The 26,363-nt window shown below is 45.3% G+C and overlaps 1 protein-coding gene across 7 annotated transcripts in view; it reads left to right on the forward strand.

Annotated features, from left to right (window-relative positions):
* The window catches only part of SLMAP (sarcolemma associated protein), a 1,535,859-nt gene that overhangs the window by 481,974 nt on the left and 1,027,522 nt on the right, over positions 1-26,363 (forward strand). For all 7 annotated transcript variants that reach the window (XM_069643684.1, XM_069643683.1, XM_069643687.1 and 4 more), the window contains exon 10: positions 21,796-21,964. In XM_069643684.1, the coding sequence (XP_069499785.1) occupies positions 21,796-21,964 (169 nt within the window). The remainder of the gene's footprint in view (positions 1-21,795; positions 21,965-26,363) is intronic.

Genomic DNA, 26,363 nt, shown 5'->3' on the forward strand with positions numbered 1-26,363 from the left:
CTTGATAAAGGTTGCCTTCTGCTCAAAATGGGGCTACTCCTAGTTGTGCATGAATCCTAACTTAAGACCAATACAAGTGCCCCAGTGGACACGAACAAACATTCATGCCATTACCCCTGGTACACACTGGCTTAATGAAATTGCACACCAACACACCAAACACACTAGAAGTGTAATAATTGCATTAATAAGGCATTGCCTGACCGCTTGAGCAGTGGGAATTTACACTATAGTAGGGCGGATCTGCTAACTTGGGGTAAAACTGTCAGTGAGTTTGCAAGCCCCCACTTTTACCCACAGGCACATCTGAAACTAAATCTAACAATACCCCTTTTCAATCTTGTGTACCATCTGTTGAAAGAGTTGCCAATATCTTGGGGCCATACTCGTTAAGCTCTACATACCGTCTGAGCCTACTCACATGACGGTTGATAATGGTGCAGTGGTCACTTATGAAACCAAGCATCCCAGCTCTAGCCTAATTTCTGGACACACGTGACTGCGCCCATGGATACTTAAGATCATGTAATGACATAGCTTTGGCTAGAATTGACAAACAAAATAGCCCCAATATAGCCCTCTTGGTCCAGGAGCAGCCATCAGATTCTGAATCTGGTTTAGCAAGTTTTAATACGGCCACTTTAAAGGCTCCACATCGAAGTCATCAATTTACTGACCTTCAATACCTTATACTAATGTCTAGCACGCTAGGGGCATCAATATCGATATGCCTTAATCGAATGAATATTCTATTAATATTAGCAGAAGTATCCCCACTGAATGCTATATCCTCTGCTGACATTGAAAGGATTGCCTTTCCTGAAAGAATTGATGTCACATGCATACATTCACCTTCGATCAACATTGGTGCTCGACTTAGTGTTGGCTGAAAGAACCGCACTCCTAAATTTGGGTTTTTCAGTGGCCCAATGGGAGGTTAAATATAAAGTTGATTCTTTTTCCCCCCCGAGATCACCAACCCTTTCACTGGCTATCTCAAACTGTGGAAGGGACACCAATATTTAGGCACGCGCTTGGAAAGAGCCTTCACAATTCGCAGGCCTACTCAAAGTACCAGTCGGCGGCTCCAAAGATGAAAATGCCAGCTCCCTGTGAATAAAGCTTACAGTGAATTGAAGGTCATCTCATGGAATACTAGGAAGCACTCGCACCTTACTCTTACGTCCTGTCCCCTTTCCTCCATACTGCAAGGGCGTCCTTTCCAAGGGACGGGAGATGGAAGCTTTTTCACCAGAAAAACCTTCTTCCCCTTTAAATTTAGAGGATCGCCAGGATGCGGCCCAGGGAGCATGCGTTGCCCTGGCTCCGCCCTCCGGCACCACACCGCAGTACCTTTTTCCATGTCGACTGGAACGGGCCGAATTCACCAGCGTGCCTGGGTTTGGCTTAGGCCATGTAATTCCACGCGTGGATACTTCTGTCTTTTTTTGTCTCTTTATCATTCAGGTACTCGGTCCTCCGGCGTAACGCTCCTCCCCGGCTTATGTCGACTTACACCAGGTTCAGCAGGTGTCCATCCTGCAACAGGCTCTTCCCTACTTCAGACCCCCACGCCCTTTGCCTACGTTGCCTTGGCCCAGACCACGGTTGGAAAGCTTGTACAGCGTCAAGAACGGACTAGCCAGGCAGAGGGAGCTCTTCCAGAAGTTGCCTCAAGAACTTCGTGAAACACTGAGCCAGGCCCAAGGTAGGGCCGCTATTTTCCATCGCACCCCGCAACGGAGTCTCCTTCCCAAGGACTCTCCCGTGTGGGAGGGACTGTTCAGGTCCTTGTACCAGCATGTGCACAGAGGCTGCAGTAGCTACCGGCCTTCGGGCCGAGGGATCCTTCGATCCTCCCGGTGGCAGTGTTGAGGGACCAGAAGGTTCTTCTGTGGGATTGTCATCCAAGGGGCTCCGCCCTTGTACTGGCAATATGGCTGAGGGTTTATGCCCTATTACTGGCAATACGTCAGAGGGGGCGCCTAAACGCAGCTCTACCGACCCCCAGATCGAGGTTGTCACACCTACCGGGCCTAGGCCCGAGGAGCAGGGTAGGCCTCGTGATCCACACGCAAGAGTCTTGGAGGAGGCTGGGTCCAGCGAGCCGAGCAATACGTTGCTGGCACGTGGCAGGCAGGTCGTAAAGATGGCTGCCGCGCCAGCCAGAGGCACCCATTCAACGCCATCCCAGGAGTTCGGCGAAGAAAGAGTGTCAAGGTGGGACTGGCCTCAACCAGTTACGTGGCCTGCAGCCTTTCCTTATGCGCAGGGCAGCTTCCCACTGCGTCCATACGGGCAGGGTATGCAGAGGCTCCAGCAGCTCCTGGCTACCCTATCAGTAGCCCCTACCACCTCTCCGGCCAGTGAAGAGTGGTTCTTCGAGAGGTTCCTCAGGCTCATGAAGTCACTTCGGATAGGGGGTTATCCTCAAGGACGCCATCAGGGAAATCCTTCTGTCTATGCTAGCGGCACCACAAGCGCCTCAGCGCAGCACTGGCACAGCCGCTGCTGCCGGCTCCCCAGCCGATTCCTCAGGCGGTTCCATATCAGCCTCTGCCTCCTCCTCGGCCACCGGTCGCGGTCACTGTACCCCAGCCTCCGGCTACTCCTCCACCTCTGCAGGAACCTCCTGATCCGCAGGATACGGATGAGGAGGAGGAGGATCTGGACACACCATCCACAGCCAGGGCATTCCACAAACGTCTTGCTGGGCTGGCGGAGTATCTTGGCCTACCCCCAACCCGAGGTTCAGCAGCCGGCAAAGGGGGGGGCGCCCTCTGCCAAAAAAGGGATTCCACTGCAAACTGATGTAGTCTCCCTAGCCAAGAAGGGTTGGCTCAAGCCCCACTCAGTCCAGCTGGTCAATCGACGCCTGGTCGCCAAGTACAGGCAGATGAAGGGCGATACGCTCTTGCTCTCTATCCTCAGCCACACTCCTCGGTGATCGCTGCAGCATCACTATACTCCAAGCCTAAGTCATCCTCAGCCTCCTCCTCTGCGGCGCTTTTAGTCAAGGAGAAGATCTTGGAGGCGCACAGGAAGAAACTCTATTCCAACGTGTCCTTCCATCTTCGTCAGGCCAACGCTGATGCCATGCTGGCTACCGCTAGCCAGAGGTTATGGCGGGAAATGCGGACTTCCTCCCAGAACTCTCTACGCAGAGCCAATCACGTTTTAAGGCTGGGCTGGCTGAGGCCAAGCTGGTAGCACTGGAACTCATGGAATCCACCGTGGCCCATATTGAAACCTCTGGCTGTGCCCTCTGTATTCCCACGGACATGAGAAGCACAGCCTGGCTCTGGGTGATGAAATTCAACCTGCACGTCAAGGAACGCATATTACCATTTGAAGGGGTTAGGGGGCCCTCTTCCACACCACCACGGAAGAAGAGCTGGACAAGAAGAAAAACCAGCTCACAAACTGCCAAGTCTTTATGCATCTTGACAAACATCACGCCCAAGTCGTACACCCAGTCACAGCAGCGGTCCGACGGGGGGCGTACGTACGTATGGATGGTTCAGCGGCTTCCAGGAACAGGAACGTCTCGGAACCGGCGCAAGCAGCAAAAAAGGGGGGCGGCGGACGAGAGTAAGGGCTTTTTCCAGTCCCCCTCCTCCGCAACAGCCTTCGAGGGAAAGCAGGCATAACACGCCACATGGGGTCCATTTGTCTCCAGTGGGGGGGCAGACTTGCTCTCATGCATATTTCTGGCACCAGAATTTCGTGGACCCCTGGATCCTCTTCGTAGTATCCAGAGGGTGCCGCATACCCATCCCAGCCTCTTCTCCCGCCTCCTCTCCACTCCCCCAGGTTGGGACAGCAACTCTTTTGGCGGAGATCCAGTCGCTCGTAGAGAGCCAGGCAGTGGAGGAAGTCCCAGCCTCCCAGCCAGGCTTGGGCTTTTACTCCAGGATTTTCGCCATTCAGAAGAACCACCAGGTGGGCCCGAGAGTTGTGCTGGTCCTTTCCACCCTCAACCCCTCCTTATCCCTACAAAAATTCAAGATGGTTACACCAGCTTTTATAGCTGAGACATTGTGCAAGGGAGATTGGATGTGCTCCCTGGATCTGAAGGACGCGTACCTAAACGTCACGATTTGGCAGCCCCAGCATTCTTGCCTACGGTTCAGGATCATGAGCTACATTTTCAATACAAGGTCCTCCCTTTTGGCATCAACTCGGCCCCTAGGAAGAGTTGTGATCCCCCGCTTCAATATGGGTCAATGAACGTTTGTCCTGACTTGCAGCAGATGACCAATGCCATCAAATTATTTGACATCTAGAGGAAGTCGTTTTGTTATTCTACTTTGAAGGTTTCATGTGTTTCCAAGACCACTACGGGGTCAGCGAGAACCAGAGGGACAGTTTTGCCCGATACATACAACCCCCCTGCAAATAATAGCCCGACCTGTGAAAACGCCTACCACCTTCAGTTTGGCACAAACAGAAAGAGTTCACTACTGTTCTGTATATTACATTTTGTCCTGAAGAAGGTCCTGAGAATTGGGGGCAATAATGGTGCCAATAGAGGACTGAAACCTATGTAGACGGGCCATCAGTATATAAAGGTGGCTTGAAGAAAGGCACTTAATTAAAAAGGAAATATAGGGCCGCAATTATTTCTGTAAATAAGTAAAACAACATTACAGTGTATGTTACACTGGTGATATCTGCTAAAAAATTGTAGAAAACATTGGAATATGAGATGGTATGAATGTGTATGAAAGGTATGGTCCAAAACAATTGGGCATATATAGTTTCTACGGTTGTTTTATATTGTACAAGTGTATATTAATACAAAAAATTATAAAAAAAGTATATTTTCTTTAGACCCAAATTTGTAGTGGAGTTTATTCTATTTTAACTATCCATTTTCCTCCTTGTGATCTCCCTATCTCCACCCATGCTCGCAATCTAGGCGGTCTATTTGACTCCTCCCTTAACTTCTCGCAACACATTTCACTCACCTCCCACTCCTGCCGATACCACCTCTATAACATTCGCAAAATCCGTCCGTCCCCTCACTTTCCACTCTACTAAACTAATCTCCTCACTCATCTTTTCCCGCCTCTTCTACTGCTCCACTCTACTCTTTGGACTTCCCTCTTCTCAACTTTCCCCTCTTCAATCCATATACCACTCTGCTATTCGTACCCTTTGTCTCCTTACCCCCGCAATTCTATCTCCTCTTCTCTCTCTCACCTTGGCTGGCTACCTTTCCACCTACAACTAAAATTCCACTTTCTCTGCCTTGTTTTGAAATCCCTCCATGGGCTTGCTCCTCCTCATCTCTCCTCCCTTCTCTCCTTCTACTCCCCCTCTCGCTCCCTTTGTTCCGCTGACCACTTCCTTCTCACTGTACCCCCTCCCCCCTTCGCTTCCTCCCGATTCCGCTCTTTCCATCTTCTTGCTCCTCTGCACTGGAACTCTCTCCCCCCTCCCAATCCGATCTTCCACCACCCTCGCCTCATTTCACTCCTCACTTAAATCCCTTCTCCTCCATTCCCCTCCGTGAAGCCCCCCTACCATCTCAACACCCCCCCTGATTTCTCCTCTTCAATTCCTTTCTCCCTTCTCCCTTCATACTCTCCCTCCCTTCCTTCTACATTCATTCAATCCTTCGCCTGGTCCCCTCTACACTCCAACTCCACTTCCCCCCTCTCGCGTAATTGCTCTTCATACTGTTTTGTGGAATGACTCAAGTTGTAATTTTTTGCTCACATTGTTAATCTTTGTATTTGTTCCATTGTACAGCGCTTTGGTGTAAAGCGCTAAATAAATAAATCAATAAATAAGTCCATCCTCATTGCTCCTAAACTAGAAAGCATACAGGGTGCAAGGAGCAAGGCTACCAGGGCCCAATATAAGAGTAAATGGACCAGATTCTGCCACTGGGCAGACTCCAAGGAAATCGACCCCCTGGCATGTTCTTTGGACGACGTGCTTTGCTTCTTGGCGCACCTCACCCACTCTGGGGTGCAGGTGGGACACCTGCCGTACATACCTCCACAGCCATTGGGGCTTACAGGAACTCGGAGGGGTGGGGGATCTCCTCCTCCTCCTCCTCCTCCTCCTCCTCCAATCCTATCGTAAACATCTGATGGGGCTCGCAGGGATTTATCCGCCCGTCAAGAGGCTGCACCCTGTGTGGGACATAAACATAGTCTTTGGCGCACTTGCGCACAAACGGCATCTGCAGACATCAGACTGGTCACCATCAAGACGGCCCTGCAAGTCGGCCTCAATACAGGCGTTGGTTGGCTCAGAGCCATATACCACATTTCACAGGGACAAAGTGGTCCCACGGACACACCCAGCATTTCTTCCCAAGGTTCTGTCGGCTTTCCACTTGAACAAGGAAATAGTCCTTCCTACGTTCTTTCCTGATCACAAGGATGAAGCACAGAGGGTACTGCACTGCTTGGATGTCTGGCGTGCCCAGAAACTTTACTTGCACAGGGCCAAGGGCTTCTGCAAATCGGACGCCCTGTTTGTCACGTTCGGAGGATCAAGACCAGGCTATCGGGCCTCCATATCACGCTGGATGGTCTTGGCCATCAAAGAAGCGTACGAGGGTCAGCACAAGCTGCTCCCAGCCAACATGCATGCCCACGCAGTCCGGGCCAAGGCAACAGTCATCGCATTCCAACCCCATGTCCATTGGCAAGTCATAAGCAGTGCGACCACTTAGGCCATTTACTCGGCTTTCTGCAAGCATTCTTTGAAAGCAGGTTCTAGATCTGATGCAGCGTTCAGACAAGCGGTTCCCAGGAACCTATTTGCTTAAGGAGGGTCTCCTCTCCTCCCTAGGGCTACATTCAGTTGTAATAGTCCATGCAGTATTGAGGAAAGGGGACGTAAGAGTAATTATAAGTTACTCACTGTAGTGACTAGTCCCCTTTCTTCCATACGTCCCACCAACCTCCCCCCTAATAATACTGGTGTCCTTAGGCAATGTTAGAGCTATTGTCGACGCATCAATGGGGACTGAGGTGTGGTGGCAGAGTCAGGGCAGCGCATGCTCCCTGGGCTGCACCCCCGCGAGCCTCTAAATTTAAAGGGGGAAGAAGGTTTTCTCTGCTGAAAAAGGTTCCGGCTCCTGTCCCTTAGAGGGGACGCCAGGCACAAACTACGGTGAGTAACTTATAATTTATACAATCTGGCCATTTTAGATGTATTGCAGGGCGCTCAGTGCATATTACTAGAGGAGACCTGGCTCACTTCTAATCCAGTACTGGATGGGTACCAGATCTTATGCCAACCAGCAAAACGTACTGGGAGAGGTAGGCCCTATGGCAGACTACTGACTGCATTAAAATCCCACCCTTCTGTAACAGCAGACCAAGCTGCTAATCTACCCTATGGTATCTTCGCAGTAGAGCTTGAGTGCCAGACTGAGTTACGAATCCTCTTGATGAATATCTGTTGGCACCAGGGATTGTGTAAATTGGTGGACTTCCCCCTGTCTATTAATCTTGTATGTGACTGGAGGGCTCAAGGTGAAATGGAGTCAGTTTTGTTTTTTCAGCTTGAGTCCTAAATAATAAATGTTTTCCTGTCTCAACTGATGACCCGTTAGTTTACCTTACATCTGATGTTTCTACTCAGCAACTGGGAAAAGACTTGGAATGGAGCACAGCTCTCTCCTCTCTGAATCTACACTCTGTGATCAATTCAGTAACTCTCTCCGTGATCAATTCAGTAAAAAGGTATCAATGCATTATACGTAGTTTGGAGGCTCAAGTGAAAGTAAAATCTATTTCATCTTTGTAGATCCTGAGTTGATGGAAATGTTTTATGATTTTTCAATAAGCCTGACAGATTGGAGTAATCACTGCATGCTGCAGGCCTTATTACATCTTCCATCCCCGGTCCTCGAAAGGGGAATTCTGGGTCCAACCAATATAAAACTCTGTTTGGGTGGCAATGGCGTTCGTTGTACAGCTATGAATATCGACAAAGCTGTACGCCTATTGCGCGAAGCAATAAACAGTACCACATATGAATGGAAGCTATACATTTAATGTTAAGAATTACAAAGGCTTTATTCATTCCTTAAGCTCGGGAGCAAGGTATACCTCGCAACAAGGCAATGGTTCTAATATCTCCATGTTTATGAACCACAACTGGCACAAACCAAATCCCTAATGAGGCGATCCTTAAGAGATCTACAGTGCCAATCCATTTCGAACGATTGGAAAAGCATCTCGGTCAAACTAGTAAAACAAAAATATACACCATCCTGTAAACAGCATGCAGCATTTCTTCAGCGAGATGCTGTACTGGTCCTCCGATCCCTGTCTACAAAAGATGTTGGTTTTTTCTGTACCCTAATAAATCGCCTAGATTTACCAACATGTACCGCGCAGGTAAATGCTGTCGCTGAAGCAACATGGGCAGAGTATTTTTCAAATGTTTATGCAGCGGGTCCTGTTAAACCGTAGGCTGAGTCATCAATGCAATGGAGCACACTTGCCGATCCCGCAGTCCTTAAAATCTGTAGGGAAAATGTCTACAACCTGATCCAAAAAAGCAAACTATCAAGATCGGCTGGTCCCAATGTGGTGTCAAGCGCTATTCTCAAATCTGAACCAAGGCATTGGACTAATGTGTTGACAATCTTATTTCAAAGTGGAATATCTTCCAAGACTTTCCCGATCTCTTGGCAATTAGCGTACATTGTCCCAATTTTCAAAAAAGTCCTGAGGACTGAACCAACTAATTACAGACCGATCTCGCTTTTAGATACCGATAGCAAGATCTCTGCAATTCTCCTTAACGCAGCCCAACTCTCCAGGTGTTGATCTGCAAGAATATCTAAATATCAGACCGAATTTCGCAAAGGGTACTCCACTTCGCTTAGTGGCCTTATTCTTAGACATATCCAACAGTCTACCTGGTATACCACTGACTGTACTTATGTGGCTTCTTTAGACTTATCCGCTGCCTTTGATCGAGTAGATTGTGCAACGCTGTGGGGTAAACTTAAGAAATGGGGGATTCCAAACAACCTTTTTGAACTTATTATAGGCCTCCATACCAACTCTTCTGTATAGATAAGGTTAAATCAAGGTGGTGTCCTGTCTGTGTTAGGGAGAATTCTCATTTATGGCTAATTTCCCTCACCTAGTGAGTCTCCCCCAGCAGCTTTGCTGGACTTCTGGAGTGTGTTTATTTCCACTTGGTAATCGTGTGAGCTTTTCCCCCACTCTTAGCTATGTTTTGCCATGTGTATTTCTCTGTTTTTATGATTGTGGACTCTGAAGTACACCACTTCAGTAGCCCTTTCTTTTTGTGTCACCCAGCACCTTCAGTGCCGTGGCATAGGGTTGTCTTTGAGACTTCCCCCGGCTCCATTTCTGAGGCTGACTACAGTCCCCCAGAAAAGGGTAACGTTGCCATTAACTTTACTTAGTCAATCTACCACAGATCCAGTACACCCCATCTTCCATGGAGTACTGGAAAGGGTTAATTCGTCTCCCTTTTTATCTGTACCTCCTAGAGCATTGTTTCGCTCTTTTAACATTTAAACTTGGCTGGTGATAGTGGTATCTACCCTAACCTTTCTACCGCGATTATATTAGATAAACGTGGTATTGTTCTTGGCTATTCTATTAGCCCCGAACATAAACCCGCTTGACCAAATTGTCTTCCTTTTGGCTCCGGTTGGGTTTATTCGCCATTTCTTTTTGTTAAAATCCTTCTTGTGTTTTACTTTGCACGGCAAACTAGGTTCGCCTTCTTTGTTCACCGTCTTTCGGCTGGCTTCTGCTCAGAAGCCCTCCACCAGGGTGTCTAGGTGGGCTGAATGTGAGGGAGGGGTGTAGTCACCCCCTGCACAGGGTATCCTAGGAAACCCAAGTTGCACTTTGCCATGATTGGCTGAGGTGTTTGTCCTGGCTGGACAACCCCCCTGCTGGGTGATTGACAGCCAAGCTGTGTGAATGGGGGTTTTGCGCATAAAAGGCAGGTCTCTTGGGCTAGAAGTCAGTCGCCTCTGGAACTACAAGGAACCAAAGAGAAGCGGAGAGAACGACGGCTGCTGCAATTATCCCGTCCCGGTGAAGCCCTGCTGCAGTTCAGAGCTATCTACCCTTCAACGACTAAGAGAAGATCGAGTCCGGAGTCTCCTTCCCTTCAGCCTGGTGGGGATAACCAGCTCATCTTCCACAGCCAGAGGATCCGCTTCCTTGGTCGAAATCGCTGCGCACGGCTGTAGTGGTCCGGAGAGCCATTTGAAGAGCCTCTCCTGTTTTTAAGGAGCGCATCTTTTATCCGTTGTCGCTGCTGCCGGCTTCATCCCTGGGTGGTGCAGACCCCCTTTAGACGTCTTCCTTCACAACAAAGCTCCAGGAATCGTGGGTCTGCGGGAAACCAACAAGAACTGCCAGGGCACCAGCTGAAGCATTGGAACAAGGTACTGTGTTCTGCTTGAGGAAACTGGGTTCTTCATTTCCAAGGCTTGCCCCTGTCTTCCCTCCTTCTTATAACTTTTGCTTCCGAACATTGACAATATCGAAGTACTCTTGGCTACATTGAATCGTGAACGATCTGACTGTGTGACCTTCGGCAACAGGCACCCGGTGTCACTTGACCCTGGCTGCGGCCCTTTGACTTTTGAATTCTTGTCTGAGCGTTTATCGATTCTGTCTGTCTAACCAAAATATTGCCTGTGATTTTTGCCTCCAACTCCCTCTGGGTATCTCAGATGCTAAGTGTGTTTTTGCCCCGGTAGCATTTCATGTCACGGATACGCGTTTATTTAGTAGACTGAACTGTCAAAAAGTGATTGCAATCGTATTCATGGTAAAGTGCTTTGTTCATAACACTGGTTCATTTAAACACAGGGTACTTACCTTGAGACATACTGTACAAAGTGAATTGGTTCGTTGTAATATATTTCACGTGTGGTTTGTGTTTAAGTTTAATAGAAGTGTTGTGTTTATAACAAATGTACTTCTATTTTTCTACCTGAAACCTTGAGTCAGTGTTTGCTTGAGTCACAGTAATTGTGGTCCCTTTGTGTAATCTCTGCTACTGCTTATATACGCTTGAGATAAGCCTGGCTGCTCCGCCACTGCTACCCCTCTGACAAAGTAGTACAGGCTTGTACCAAAGGTAAAACTTGTATTGCCACCTGTAGTCTTAATTGTGTGTAGTCGTCCCTAAGGGCACTGCACAGGATTCTGCTGAACACAAAGTATTCCAACTGAGCCAGGACTACGTCAAGGGTGCACACTAGGGGCATGTCTATTTAACCTATATGTGTCTCACACTTGTGACTATCGCATTAATTACTCCTAAGGTGGGCTCACATCTCTTATGGCTCGCATACGTTCATGATTTTCTTCTAGTCGACAAATCACGCGTCGAATTGAGACCTTTATTGAAAGAAATACGTATCTTTGCCTTGGATAACAGGCTCAAGATTAACTAAAAAACACACTAATCTTGGTAGCATTAAGGAGTACGAAAAAGCGATTACAAACATGGTTATGGGACAATACATATATCATCCCATCCTCTCTCATGATATACCTGGGATATGATATCCGCAACCCCGGGTATTGTCAACTTGAAGAACGTGCTTTATCAGAGGGGGACAGTGCTGGTTTCTCAAGCATTGGCAATAGATAAAAAAGACGGCTCCGGAAGTTCCTGGGAAGTGCTGTGGCTGTTTGGCTGTGGAACGCTGCCTCTCTACCTGCCTCGTTATCGTTGCACTCTTCTTTGTCTTAGGCCGTGCAACCAAGCCGTCGGCAAGAAGAAGCGTGAGGAATGTGGAAACACCCAACTCCGCCCTCTGATCTGCCCACTGCATCCCGGCCTTTCCCACATATACTCCGGTGCCAGCGCATCTCGCGCACGCATAAGGAAGTGCCTGGGAAGTGCTGTGGCTGTTTGGCTGTGGAACGCTGCCTCTCTACCTGCATCGTTATCGTTGTACTCTTCTTTGTCTTAGGCCGTGTATTGAAACCATTACACGGCAAGAAGAAGCGTGAGGAGTGTGGAAACGCCCAAGTAAATATAGACTTCTCGTACTTAGTACGACTCTTTGGACTTGTTGGACTTGTGCTCGCCTGAACGTATTCTTTATTTGAATTAGGCGCCAAAATCTGTTTCTTCTTTTTTTTTCTCCAACTCCGCCCTCTGATCCACCCACTACATCCCGGCCTTTCCCACATATAATCTGGTGCCCGCGCATCTCGCGTGCGCATCCGGAAGTGCCTGGGAAGTGCTGTGGCTGTTTGGCTGCTTGGCGGTGCGGGGTTGCGGGGGGGCGCCCATATAGTGATTCTTATCCTTCACAGAGGTATTGGTGTTGTCCGTTTAGAACTGTTAACTGAATGATAGATGGGAATCGTGCTATTACATGATACATCATCAAAGGTTCCCCTGTTAGCTTGACCATTTGTTGTAGGGAATGTGTGTGCTTATTGCGAATTAATTCCACTTACCGGGAACTGATAGTCACTACCTATATACACTCCCTAATTTAGTGATAACAACCAGCAGACTCCAAATTTTCTTTCACTATGGCTACTGGTCTGAGGAGTTTGAAGAAACTACAGGACCCACACTGCCTCACGGGGACAATCCATAGCAATGGGGCGTGCATGTCCTCTACTATGGATGATGATATGCTGCCACTATATTTACATAGTGAGATGGCGGATGAGTCTGATAAAAAAGACTTGGGCATACCAGCAGATCACAAAGATAGGATTCTAAATGAAATGGGAATAATCCCAAAAAATCTGATAACTGCACAGGTGCATACCTCCCCTATTAGCCTTGTGAAATATGACTCAGTACCCAAATATGCCGTAAAGGACCTTAATGATATCTTGCACTTGGATGAGTCGTATGATGACCCCGTTGTGGAACTTAGGAGACAGATGAATAATGACATATCTGTTGTATCAATTAAAGGGTTGAAAGATAATGTAATGGATTGTTCTATGATGGGTCCCACCATCGAAGCCGAACTGGGGAAAAGGGTGCGGCTTTCGCTAGACCCTCGACCCCAATGAATTCCAGAACCATGGGTCGTGAAGACGTATTCATGCTTAGCAATCCGTTAATAAAAAAATCTAAAGTAATACTTCCCTATCTGAAATCAGAGGATGGCGTCAATACAATAGCACAATGGGAACCTAATGTGGCATCAGATTACCATAAAGAAAAACCTAAAATGAGCTCCTTAAAAAAGAACAGTCCCCAATCGGTCATTGATGCTCGAATGAAACTCGATACAGGAGTTCCAGTCGACCTCAAATGATAAAGACAAGGAGTTCTCGTCCCCTGTGGTTCAATCCGATTTATTAGAAGGGCAATCACTAAACACTGATTTTCCTGTAATAGCGAGAATCCTAGACCTTCTCGATAAAGGACATGAACGGTCTCACTGTGAGATTGGTCTTTTGAGAAGATCAATTGAAGAACTTGTGAACAAATCGAATTGAGGGACTATTATTCACGTGTGAAGCAGTTGCCACCTTAACAGGGAAGTCTTGCACAGAGAAAACCTGGGTGGATAAAACTCAATCCCACAGTGAGCCTGACTTATTGAGTAGGGAGAAGAAAACCTTTGCGGAGGTTACCTCAGTGAAAGTGATGCAAACTATATATTGTCAGACAGATCCTTTTCCCCAGATAGAGGCGGGGTCCATAAACATGGCTACTTCAATGCAAAAGCTTGAACATGATTTGAACGACCTAAAGGATCTTTTCGGGTCCTTGAAACATATGGGGTCTGAAGTTCCTCCAAGTCAGGTTCCATCTAATAATAAGAGTCCCGATAGCCCCTCCCCCTTGACTGACTTAATTGACCTTACTGATGATTGTGTTGTGAGAGAGGGCTCACAAGTGCAGGTTGTAAGAGAGGCCGATGATCAAGAGAAATCTATAGTTGTACTGACAAGAAGAGAAAAAATATTAGCCATGAGAGCTCAGAAAAGAAGGGCCAAAGCCAATGCCACAACAAAAAAAAAAGAAAATGGTGAATGAGACTATAAAATCTAATCAGGACCGCCCCTCGCAGGAATTTTCGGGTACTCATAGCGAAGAGGGGGGTCATTGATTTATCCCAATTAAATGAGGAATCGAGAGTTCATCTAGATCATAAACTTGATGGTACGGCTGTTGCAGTAAAGGGCCATAACAACTCCAGTTTACTTTCCAAAAAAGCGATGGTCCCCGATCTAAGCATTCCCAATAAAAATTCTAAAAAACAATTACTGCAGGCATCGGATGTGGTGATTGCTACCTCTCAATCTTCACTCTCACAATTCTATCCTATCGTCCACAAAACCACTTCGGTGAATAAAAATATAAAGCTCCCTAATGAGCATTTGCCAGTCAAGCAGAGCTTAAATTCACAGAATGAGTTGAGTGAACTCTGGATGATGGGGTTTCTGGGCAAAGATGAACAATGTGCTGTACCTAGTACACATAGAATTCTGCCCAGTCTCAATAACTAAGTGGCCTCAAATATTGCAGATTCTAAAAATAATCTAACCCCACCTATAGCGGCAGGGGGAAGTGTTGCCTAAATCATCTCCCGATCTAGCGGCTAGTGAGGGGGGGCAGTACTTGTGACCCAAAATGTTGATGTGAACCAAATGGAAAACAGGGAAATTCTAATCACACCTGAGATGTCACTCATCCTGGGATGGGAAAACGACCCGAATATCAATGGAAAAATCAATCTAAAACGCTCCTCCTTATAAAAAGCATTCCATTCTATCCCACCGTTGAGAACGCTGTGTTCGGATGATATTGATTGGGTGAGACTAACCCCATGTCGCAACAATAGAATGATTTGCGGATTTCACTCATTGCTGATTATGAAACTGGTATGGGAGCAAAGGGAAAACTTTAGGTATGTGGGCTTATTACCCAGCCTGTTTCAAACCGATTTGGAAGCTAAAACATTTCTTGAAATGCCAATCATGAAGGTTGTTAACGACCAAGCAAATGGAGTAATGGGTGTATCAGTGCTTTCTAATGACAATATGATCAAACAATTAATGGCATTGACTGCCGCTTTGAATGGCTTGAATGGTTTGAATAGCACTCTCTCTAATGCTGTCTCGAAAATAACTATGCCACCCCCTAATCAAATCTGTAATGAGTTTAATATCCTGTGTCGCTCATGGAACAGCTGTGGCCTGGCTAATTTCTTCAGATGGTGGGACACAGCGAAAGATGCATGTCATTTGGATGCCATTTTATTACAGAAGACAATGCATATGTCGCATTTTAATGTTGAAGGTTTTGTATGCCACTCTCAATCTGCTAAAAGGGGGAATTTGGGGAGGCCTTCAGGAGGTTTGGCCATTCTTATCAATAACTCCTGTAAGCTTAGTTGAAAAATGGTATTCAATGATGATGCTGTGATTGCTGTTGAGCTATCATCCGTCTCAGATCATGCGAGATCAATTCTTATTCTATGTATTTATTGGAATAGGGTTACTACTACTTACAATGAGTTGGAAGGTTTAATTGATTCTATTTCAGAGGAAGCGCTTGGCCGACATGCGAATATTGGTGTCTTAGCTGGAGGAGACTTTAATTTATCCTGTTTATATAAAGGTCAAAAAGCTGGCCGAAAATTGTCACCATCTGCTCTAACGGTCAGGAATGGTAAAAAATGGGTAACATTTTTTCTAAACTGGGATAAGCAGGTGATCGAAGTCGGTGATGAAACATCCCTGTATACATGGTCTCGAGGAGGGTTATTCTTCCACATTGATCTTTTATTTTTTTTTATCAACTTCATTGTATCACCTCTGCGATCCGATCACAATTGAAGATTTGGGTTTTGGAGATCATTGTACTATTTCCATTAAACTTGAATTCGGTGAATGGGATTATACTACTTGTCCCGTTCTTACTCTTGTGGATACGGACAGGCCGGGTCTGTCAGTTAGATGGACTGCATCCACATGTCATGATCTTATCTGGGGGATGAAAAATGATCCTATAATCATGGATAATCTGTCCCGTGAAAACATGGACGCACCCTATATGGATGCACTTAGAACCAAGCGAACTAACTTTCATGTATTGGCCTTGGTTAAGAAGACGGCTCCTGTCAGCATTGATAAAATACATAAGCATAAATTTAACATTGAGATATCTAATCTAAAGAAAATAAAAAAATGCTAATCTTAGATATCTTGCAAAAAATGTTACTGACAGGGACTCCTATGGGGTCTCAAAATCCAGAATTTTACAGACATACAAAAATTCACTGAAAAGTCTTAAAGTTACTCAATACATGATAGACAACCAAAATATGATGTATCATCTGCTGAAATGTGATACACGCAACATTTGGGCTATATTAAGATCTATAAATCATGAAAAGACTGGCCTAAAGGAAAATGCGATTGCGGGTTCTGTATGGGAGGATCACTTCAAGTCAAACTTTCATTGCCTACTGATATTGTGGAAAAAAAATACTTACTCAATTGTGTGGTTAGCCAGCAATCCTTGGTCCCTTAATGATGTTGAAAGGGCAACCATGAAATTAAAGGCATCTAGAGCGGTTGGCCTTGATGGAATTCCAGCATGCCTTTTAAAATCAGATATAAAGTTCTGGGCTAGTATTATAAAATATAAAATTGATATGGTATTTGCTACTCAATCCTTACCTCAGTCATGGTGTTCCGCTACGATCATTCCAATCTATAAAAAGGGCCCTATTCATGATCCAAATAACTTTAGGCCGATTGCCCTCACGGATGCCTCCTCAAAAGTATTTTGTTATCTTATCTTAGAGGAGCTCCCGGAGTACATGTATGTCAATGCTACCCTATCAAAATACCAAACTGGTTTTCGTCGCTCAATGGGGTGCTCCCTAAATGCTACAATTATATCTCACATTCAATGGAACACCAAACATAATCACACGGGTGCAGTCTATATGGCTTCTCTCGACCTGAGTGCAGCTTTTGACTCGGTGGTGAGGGAATTATTGCGGAGACAAATGCTACACATGGGATTCCCCTCTTACCTGATTTCGCTAATTGCCCTTCTGCATAGCTCGACTTATTATAAGGTTAGATTAAATCGAGCAGGCGCTACCACCGATGTTATACCAACTAACATTGGACTTAAACAAGGCTGCACTCTTGCAGCTGTATTATTTACTCTATACATCTACGATATTGAGGATTGTTGGACAGAAGTCATCAATTTCCCTGTGAATCTGGGGGTGCTGAAACTCAATTACATGGGCCTTGCCGATGATTTATTATTATTTGATAAAACACCCTTTGGTCTTCAAAACGAGCTTAATTCCTTTTCCTTATATGCATCAGAGAATAATCTGAAAGTTAATCTAAATCTAACATACTTGTTTTCACAGACGGGGAAAAAAAAGGCAAATCGGTTTAACTGGTCTATGGATGGTATTCCTATTGAGGCAGTAAAATCTACTAAATATCTTGGTTATACATTGTCTGATATGTACTCATCGCAATGGTGGAAAAATAAAATGTATGAAAAAGCTAGGCCTCTAATCTCTCAGATGAAAATTATCATGAGAAAATATTGCGGCTTTTCTATATTACCCGTTTAACAATTTTATCTACTTAAAGTGGAACCATGCATACTATATTTTCTTGATATGTCTTTATAAAATTGAAGATGTTCTTGATTCATTATAAGGTGGCACATGGAAGCAAGTATTGGGCTTGGCCACCTCAATTCCAAATGATATAAGACATGAAATAGGACTCTTTCCTCTATCTGTAAAATGGCATTGGCGGATGCTTAATAATTAAGTACCTAAATCCACCAGCCAATAGTCTTTATGAAGATCTAAGCAATCAGGTGCTGCTTAAACATCCTCCGTCCATATTCGCATTTGTGGAAAAAATGAAGGATATTATGTCCGCTACACTGATCCCAGAGGAACATCTAATTTTGGGTTTACCTAGCTGCAAAAGGAAAATGCAGCTATATTACTGGTGTTGTCAATCGGACAGAATAAGTAGGTATCTCATGTATCCGGTATATGCTCAGACTAGAAAGAAATGGGGTACTTGTCCGAGATATCTTATACGATTTCCATCAGCTTCTGATAGAAATCTATACCTCCGCTTCAGACTGAACCAATTTCCTACAAATGAAAGATTAGCCCAATGGGGAAGATGTAAGGAATCAACAAATCCTGGTGCTTGTAGATTCTGTCAGAAGGTTACTATGGTTGAATCTTTACAACATCTGGTTGTTTTCTGTGACTATTTCGAGATAAAGAGACTTAGTACTCTTGGATCTTACTTTGATCCCTCTTCTTTGCTGGCGAGAATGACCCTCTGGTCTAGGTGTATGATGGGCAATAGTACCAAAATTACGATGCACTTGATTATGTAACTGTGTGAAATTGACAAGAAATTAAAGGATATGAATCTTTTATGTACATAGTATGAAATCACTAAACTACTAAGGTTAATAAGGATTTTATGATCTGAATAAGTTCACTTTTAGTTTTGTCATATCAGTGATTAATTTATTTTAAAATAAGGAAATGTGACCTATCACATATGAATTGTAGCAAAAAGAATTGTGTTTATTTGCTAGGAATCAGAAATATGTTTTTATACTGTTGTAAATATATGTTTAATATCTTGTGTAAATTGTAAAGGTTTGTAATCTTACCAAATACAATAAAAAAAAAAAAAAAAAAAGACGGCTCCTACTCTATTCTACTTATCTTAAAATTTTATTTAGGCAAGGCAGTTCCATAACTAATAAATGGCCAGGAACTGTTCTACAAGTCAACTCTGAAACACCTAGAAGTATGGCAAGTGCATCTCTGGAGGTCTGTAGTAGGAGTTTGTAATTGTGTGCGGCTCGCTGCTAGGAGTTTCAAAAAGGCCCTGTCCTCCATTGCTGTTAGTGTGGAGTGGAATTTACTTTCTTTATTTAGGAAAATACTTCTGTAAATTCATACAAAACTATGAGGTCAATCTACGATGGGAAAAATCGAAAGAATGGTTAATTGGGTCGCATTGTGCAAGAATTCTTGGTCGAATTAACTCGAACATTGACACCTTAATCACAAATCCCAATAATGTAAAAAACAAAATACTAGATTTCGATTGGATTGAGAACTTGGAGACATTACATAGCTACCATTCCATGTCGCAAATAAATCAGGAGTACAAAAAAGGAGATCTTGCTCCATACCTTGCTCAATTCCATGACAAACGCCATTGTGAATTCTTATGCAGGTGCGTTGGAAAAAAAATTCCCCAAGATTTCCCCTCCATTTATGGACACCCCCGAATCTCCCACCTCCAACCGTTTTGCTTTTGTTTAGCTTACCAAACCTGACTTTTTACAGTGGAGCACAGCCTTGAGCTGCACCCTTCTGGGCTTTCATTCATTCCTTATGGGGAAACTGACCCGTCCTTCAGGCTGTCAGTACTGGGAAACTGTTTCCTTTAGTCTTTGACTATGTTGCCATCTCTTGGTAACTTTGTATCTATGTGGCAAGTACCTTACAGTACTGGGCAAATGGTTCCTTTTGTTTTATGGCACTAGCCATCCACTTAAGGATTTTTGGTGTTTGTACAAGTGTGCCCAGGATGAACTGATGGCAGCAGTTTACTTTTTATGTATTTTTACTTAGTTTTTATGGACCATATTGTGTTCACCATGTTTCGGCCAAGTCTGTGGCCAGTGCCGAAAATGGCTGTACCACAAAGTCTTTTGTTCTGTCCTTTGGCCATTTTGTCCCTTTGCCTTTCCCCAGGTCGAGAGACCTGGGAATTCCTTATTTGGGCATGTAGCCGCCTGCGAAAACCACATCATTCACAGGCTCCTGCATGTCACGTGTTCTAGTGCCCAGGAAGAGGGTTGGAACCGTCTAGTCCCAATCCACACTACTGGTGCCAGTATGTCTGGTAGGCCTGAATGACTGGAACTGCCGTGGGCCACAAGCCCTGCTTTTGTATCACACCAAGAAGTCCTGCAAAGAAGGAGCTTCGCCCCTTTGGAGTAGTGGAACTAACTACATTTGGCACCATCTGTTTACCTTCTGAAAAGAGCCTCTTAGTAGGAGTTTCTGGGCCATCCAGTGAGCTGACCAGCTCAAAGCCGGGGTATCGTATAGGAGCGTCACTGTCCTGAGTTGAGACTCGAGACTTTGGGAATCACTTGCTTGTAGCCCTGGTACCTCTCCTGCCAAAACCCATTGTCCTATGTCCCCATAGTTGTGTGTTATGCGAGTGCGCCACGCTGCAAGCATTTGCGATTTGTTTCGCCCTGCTATGGTGACTGTTGCTGTGCCTGCCTGCAGACCTGCCCCTACGTGTCACTGCACCGGAACTACCCTTCTTCTTTCTTGGAGAGCTGAGTAAATGCTACTCTCCCGCCACAGATGATAGTCACGTCCCGAAGCCACTGAGAGCTGCAGTGTCCTGTAACTGCAGGGGGAATCCTACTAGCATAGTGGACTAGTCTGGCAAAGTTTGGTCCGGACTGTGTCGAGGGTCGGTGAGTACTTGGATCACTTACCGGTGGCCCCCTGGCACATCCATCTGTTTTTATGCACGAGATTCCCTGAAAAGATCCCCAGCTATTCCCAAATGCCACAATTCACTCTATATGCAAGGGTAGTCCCTCAAGGATCATCACCTCAACCCCCTTTCTGAACAGCCTTAGCTCCCTGAAGAGAACCTGCTTTTTATTTTGCGCTGAAATCCATCTTAACACGCATTGATCTAAGCCTTGCCACCAAGCTCTGTATCCAAAAGAACCTCAAGAGTGTTTGACCAATACCTCTACTTCTTTCAGCATACGTGATCGAAGATGAGCAACTACCTCTTAAACCTCCGATTACTATGTATGGATCTTCAATCACTCGATGTGAACCACAAAATCCAAATTTGTTGAGACTGGATTATTGTTAGAGCCTTCTACTAGATCTCCCTAAAAAAATTGCAGGGCTTCATGCTTTCCAGAATAGTGCAACATGGGTACTGTCTTGCCACAGAAAACACAAACACATCTTCAGAGCTTTGAATATACTTCTTGATTACTGATAACATTTTAAATTGACTTTAAAGCTAACTTTAACATCAATGGAGTGATATGCAACACTGGCCCTAAACACCTTTCCAATTGCTTCATCAAACAAGCCCCCCAAAGAACCGTCTGTACTTCTGACACAACCCCTTGCTCCCTTAACACTGAAAAAATGTAGTTTTAGAACACTAGCATTTGCAAGCTCGGGGCTGTATAATGTCCTCCCATTTGGGCTCCAGTGCTTAACTGAGAATGGTACAACAATATGTAAAGTCTAATCAAATTCAAATGGATAGCAATTGGCTCAGGATAGGTTTGAAAAATCCTGTTTAAGAAGGCCTTCCCTATCTCTCTACACACATTTCTATTCCTCCTTACAGTACCACATGTTGTGTCCAGGAGGCATCACTTTTGATGCTGTATTTCTGTTACAAAGCTGGAATTTTGCTTGCGATCACAGTACACCTTTAATGTCTTGAAACATTGTTTAAACATCTATGCCCCTCCCTTGTTTCTCCGTCGAGTCTCAAATCTTTTTAATACGTGAGGCACCTTACAAAACATAGAATAATTGAGATTTTCTAAATGCATATGGATGCTTGGAACCATCCCATTGTATTGCCATAATGCAGTGATACTCTACTCATTGTTTAAAGGATGTTCTACATATAAAGCTGGACTTGAAATAGAATTGGATGTATTTGTGTACCAAAATGTAACAACTAACATGCAGTGGTTTTTGAGCAGGTTGCAGAATTGAGGCAAGAGGAAATCCAGCAGAAGGGGCAGACTGATAAGAAAGAATTGCAACATAAACTTGACGAAATGGAAAAAAAGGAGCAAGAATTGCAAGCAAAAATAGAGGCCTTGCAAGCCGACAATGATTTCACCAATGAGCGCCTTACTGCGTTACAGGGTAAGTGAAACGATTTCCAAAACATTTCTTGATTCCACTTATGTTGACATTTTGTGGCACATTTTCCTATGAAGTCGACCTGTTTATAGGTTTGGTACTTATCAGCTAAGATTAATGGCTTTCAATTGGTTGACATCAGAAACAGATCGTCAACATAAGAAAACTGCATAAACAGCCTTTAGCGCAGATTATGGATAAATGCATGCACCTTTTTTTGGTTTAATATAGTTTGTCTGGCATGTAATGCCTTGTACTGTTGGGTACATTGCATATACACATGCTTCTCCTACATACTGCCCCTTTTTCTCATGATGGGTGGTTTCCATTGGGTATTGGACCAGAAACTGCCAATTGCACAGTGTGTTTTGGGTTTTTTGGGTGGTTGGAGATTGGGGACGCTGTGTCGCAAGCTGCCTTTTAGTGTCTGATTCTTGGAGTCTTACTCCTCTTTCCGTGAGCCTGCCTGGAGGTGTGGTTCAAAGACACCTGCCCTCGTGGTGGAGTGTGCAGTGTGTTTTGTTTTTTTCGGGTATGAGGACACATGAAGATCATTTGCACGACTAACTGGACCAGTAATCTTTGGTACGCCTGCATCTGACTTAGTATATTTTCATTTCTTGGCATCACTTCGCTTGGCATATCGTTACAACTGCATTGGAACTCAATTCACATTTCACAAAATTACTGTAGCTGGCCCCTCTTTCAATATAATTGCGTTCCCTGCATTGGATACGACGCAGAGCTACCACCACTGCTGCTGCGACACAAAGTTTTAAGCGTGCCGCGGGCATGCACAATCGAAACATCCTGACCCCTGATTCCCCACTGTCTGCGACCACTTTAGATGGGGAAGTGGACCACAATAGTCTCAACAGCCATGGAGCGGTGTCCACGCCCAATGGAGGGGGGACAGAGTTAGAACTGGAATGCATTGATTTAACTATTCCTAAAAGGAAACCTTGCAGCAGTATGCGGCGTCTGTCGCAAGGCTGCACACAACGGATGGTAGCCATTGAGGACTCTTAGACCCATCATAAGCATAACACCAAAATCACTTATTTCTACCCAGCATCAGAAAATTATCCACTAGAAGACCCAGGTGCTTAGTATGTGTAACTCACTGAAGAGTTAAGTGGTGAGCTCCCTTGCATCGGAACTAAGCTCATTGAGACACTTGTGAAGGACTTGATCGCTCCTGATCACATGGCGGATCTGAGCAACAGGACTCTGCTTATACCAATGGAGCATATAATACAAATCCATTGTCTGGTCTTTTTTTGCCCAAACTCCCTTTTGCGCAAACTATGTTGGGAGAATTCTACTATCAGAACGCATCGATAAGCTATGCTTCTATTCCTTTATCGGATCTAAAGTCATTAACTCAGCCTTTGGAGGATAACACAACCAGTCCTTCTCTCCAAACATTGTCGCTGCCTGCAATCTTCAGGTCCATTTCTTTACATGAGGATGATGCAATCTTTCAGTACGCGAGCCGTCCTGTTAATGATGGCATGACATCTGAAGCAATGTTTGGTATACTCGAAAAACTGCTTGCTTAACTGACCATAAAATGGAATACCATTGATATAAAATTGTCTGGAAGATTAGAAAGCTCCCAATTTACACGGTTATGGTTGACCTCATTGTTGCTTTTGATACTGTAGATAGAGGGTGTCTCTGGAACAAATTGCACGGCTGGGGAATACCTCCGGGTCTTCTAAAGATGATAGTGCTACTTCACAATCAGATGCAAATACAATTAAGACTGGATCAGCAAGGGAAGACCACAGCTTGGATAAACACCTATAAAGGCGTCAAACAAGGCTGTACCCTTGCTCCAATTCTGTTTAATCTGTGTATCTCAGATGCCAGTCCCGCACTTGAGGATCCTTCCACTACTTTCCCAGAAATTAGCTCAATCATCCTACAATGGTCTCCAAAATTGAACAACGTCAAGAAGTACGTAGAGCTTAACTTTCTAAAATCATGGTCTTTAATCTGGCCAGAAAGATCCCTCAAAGTTAATTAGAAATTTGAGGGGACCGGCATTGAGGAGGTGCCCATCGACAAATATCTAGAGTTAAAGCTGGATAATAAATTGCAGGGCCATGACTACACTCTACCTTGGGTGGAATCCTTGAGCTCACCTACCAACTAGTGGGTTATTCATTAGCCAGCATTCAACAGCTGTATCAGACCAAGATGTCATCTGTCATTCTGTATGGTGCAGCCATATGTGCTATGGCCCACCTAGAAAAAGTGCGTAAACTCGAGTGACCCTACTCAAGAAACTGAGGTTACCTACCTGGACATATCTTGCCCATTGCTGAACAAATAGAATCCAGCTGTCTCATAACGCACTGGAAATTAGCTGGGGCACCCAGGAATAGTCTGCATGCGTATATCTGGGAAACTCTGGTGTCTAGAGTCCACCTAATGCCCAACAGTAGAATTGCCATGATTAAAGCCACTGCTTCCCTATGGTCGGCTAGGTTGCCTGCGTCCATAGCCGAGCCAGTCTAGCTGTCTTTTAAGGCACAGGTGAAGCGCCTGTTCTGCGACTTTAGTAATGTACAGCAACTGTCAATTTGTTATCTGAAAAGGGGGTAGATTTTGTTCATTATCTGGAGACTTAGAGGCTCTATTCCAAAAAACGTGAAAAGCTTCATTGGGAACATGTTGATTTGGGACTATCTCGGGTTTAAGTTGCATGCTATGAAACCATGGGATTTTGAGGGAAAATGGGCTGGCCGCTCGAGAGAGGAGGGGGCATGCCGTATATGTGGGGATGACATGCTTGACACGACAAAACATCTCTTGACGCTATGCAAGTCCTTGAACCCACTTGCATCCCAAGCTTTACTTTCTGTAGGCCTACCTGTTAGTGTCACTGCTGACACTAACAGGTAGGCTTTATCAGCGGCTGACTGCCTCACAGAGGGAGAAGAAAGGGAAGCGTTTCTAAACATCATTAAGGATGGTAAAGACGCAATGTGCGAATCCCTTCAAACTGGCATTGATTCTGCTGACGGCATCAGTAGGGCCATGGCGGCAATTACTACAACCCGCAGATTTGCGTGGTTGTGAAAGTCTGGGTTAGCTTCAGATGTACAACCCAGACTTTTAAATATGCCCTTTGTTTGGTAAGAAGGCGGATGACAGCCTAGAAAAGTTACAGACATCCAAAGCGGCAGCAAAATCCCTGGGAGCTGCAATCCGTCAAACGCCATATCGCCCCTCAGGAACCTCTTGGAGAGGTGAGTCCTTTCGTTTTTATTCCGCATTCGGAAAAGGCAGAGGATAGTCGGTTCAAAGAGGTAAAAAAAGATTCAACCGAGGTGGATGGGGTAAAAATGCAAAGGCTGCAGCAGCAGGTGCCTCTTTAGCCTCAGCATCTGCATCAGCCGCCTCTAAATCACTCTGAGGACTCTCCTCACAAGACACCAGTAGCGGGCAGGCTAACTCAACATCTGACGGAATGGCAGGCTATTACGTCAGATGGGGCATTGGAAACAGTTGCCCAAGGTTACTGCCTGCCTTTTCTACGCATTCCTCAGTCATCCACCGGGGAACAGCTCTCTGAAAGTTCCAGATCTGCTCCTCTTGCAGGAAATTGTAGACCTGCTGGAGAAAGGTGCCATAGAACCGGTACCTGTAGCGGAAAGGAACAAGGGCTGGTACTCCCCCCTTCTTCCTAATACCGAAAATGGACGGAGGACTGAGACCCATCCTGGACTTAGGAGAATTGAACAAGTTCCTCAGGAAGGACAAGTTCAAGATGGTAACTCTCTCAGATCCTTCAGGCCTTCCAGCTCCAGGACTGGCTGGTATCTCTGGACCTTCAGGATGCTTATTTCCATGTGCCAATCCATTCCAAACACAGGAAATACCGGAGGTTGGCAATTGGTGGCTCTCATTATCAATTTCGAGTTCTGCCATTTGGGCTGACCTGCGCCCCGAGGGTTTTCACCAAGCTAATGTCAGTAGTGGCTGCAAGTCTAAGGAGGGAAGGGATTCACGTCTACCCCTACCTGGACGATTGGCTGATCAGAGCTGTATCTCCGGAGCTGTATAATCTAGCTGTATCAGATCCAGCTAGATTATGTCTGCCACTTCCTTCACAAACTGGGCTTCTCCCTCAATTTAAACAAGTCACAAAGGATACCATCACAGAGACTCCAGTTCATTGGAGCGGTCCTGGACCCTTCCCTGGGAAAAGCCTCGCCACCAGAGGTGAGGGCTCAAGATATTCTGCAGATGGTCACCAAGTTTCAAAATGCCCAACATCTCCCAGCCTTCGACTTTTTGAGGTTGCTAGGCCTCATGGCATCCTGCATCTTCCTTGTGCCAGAGGCTCGCCTGAGAATGAGATCTCTTCAGTGGGCACTGAGAACTCAGT

This window comes from Ambystoma mexicanum, chromosome 2p (assembly GCF_040938575.1).
Source record: "Ambystoma mexicanum isolate Mex_15411 chromosome 2p, UKY_AmexF1_1, whole genome shotgun sequence".
Classification (NCBI taxonomy): domain Eukaryota; kingdom Metazoa; phylum Chordata; class Amphibia; order Caudata; family Ambystomatidae; genus Ambystoma; species Ambystoma mexicanum.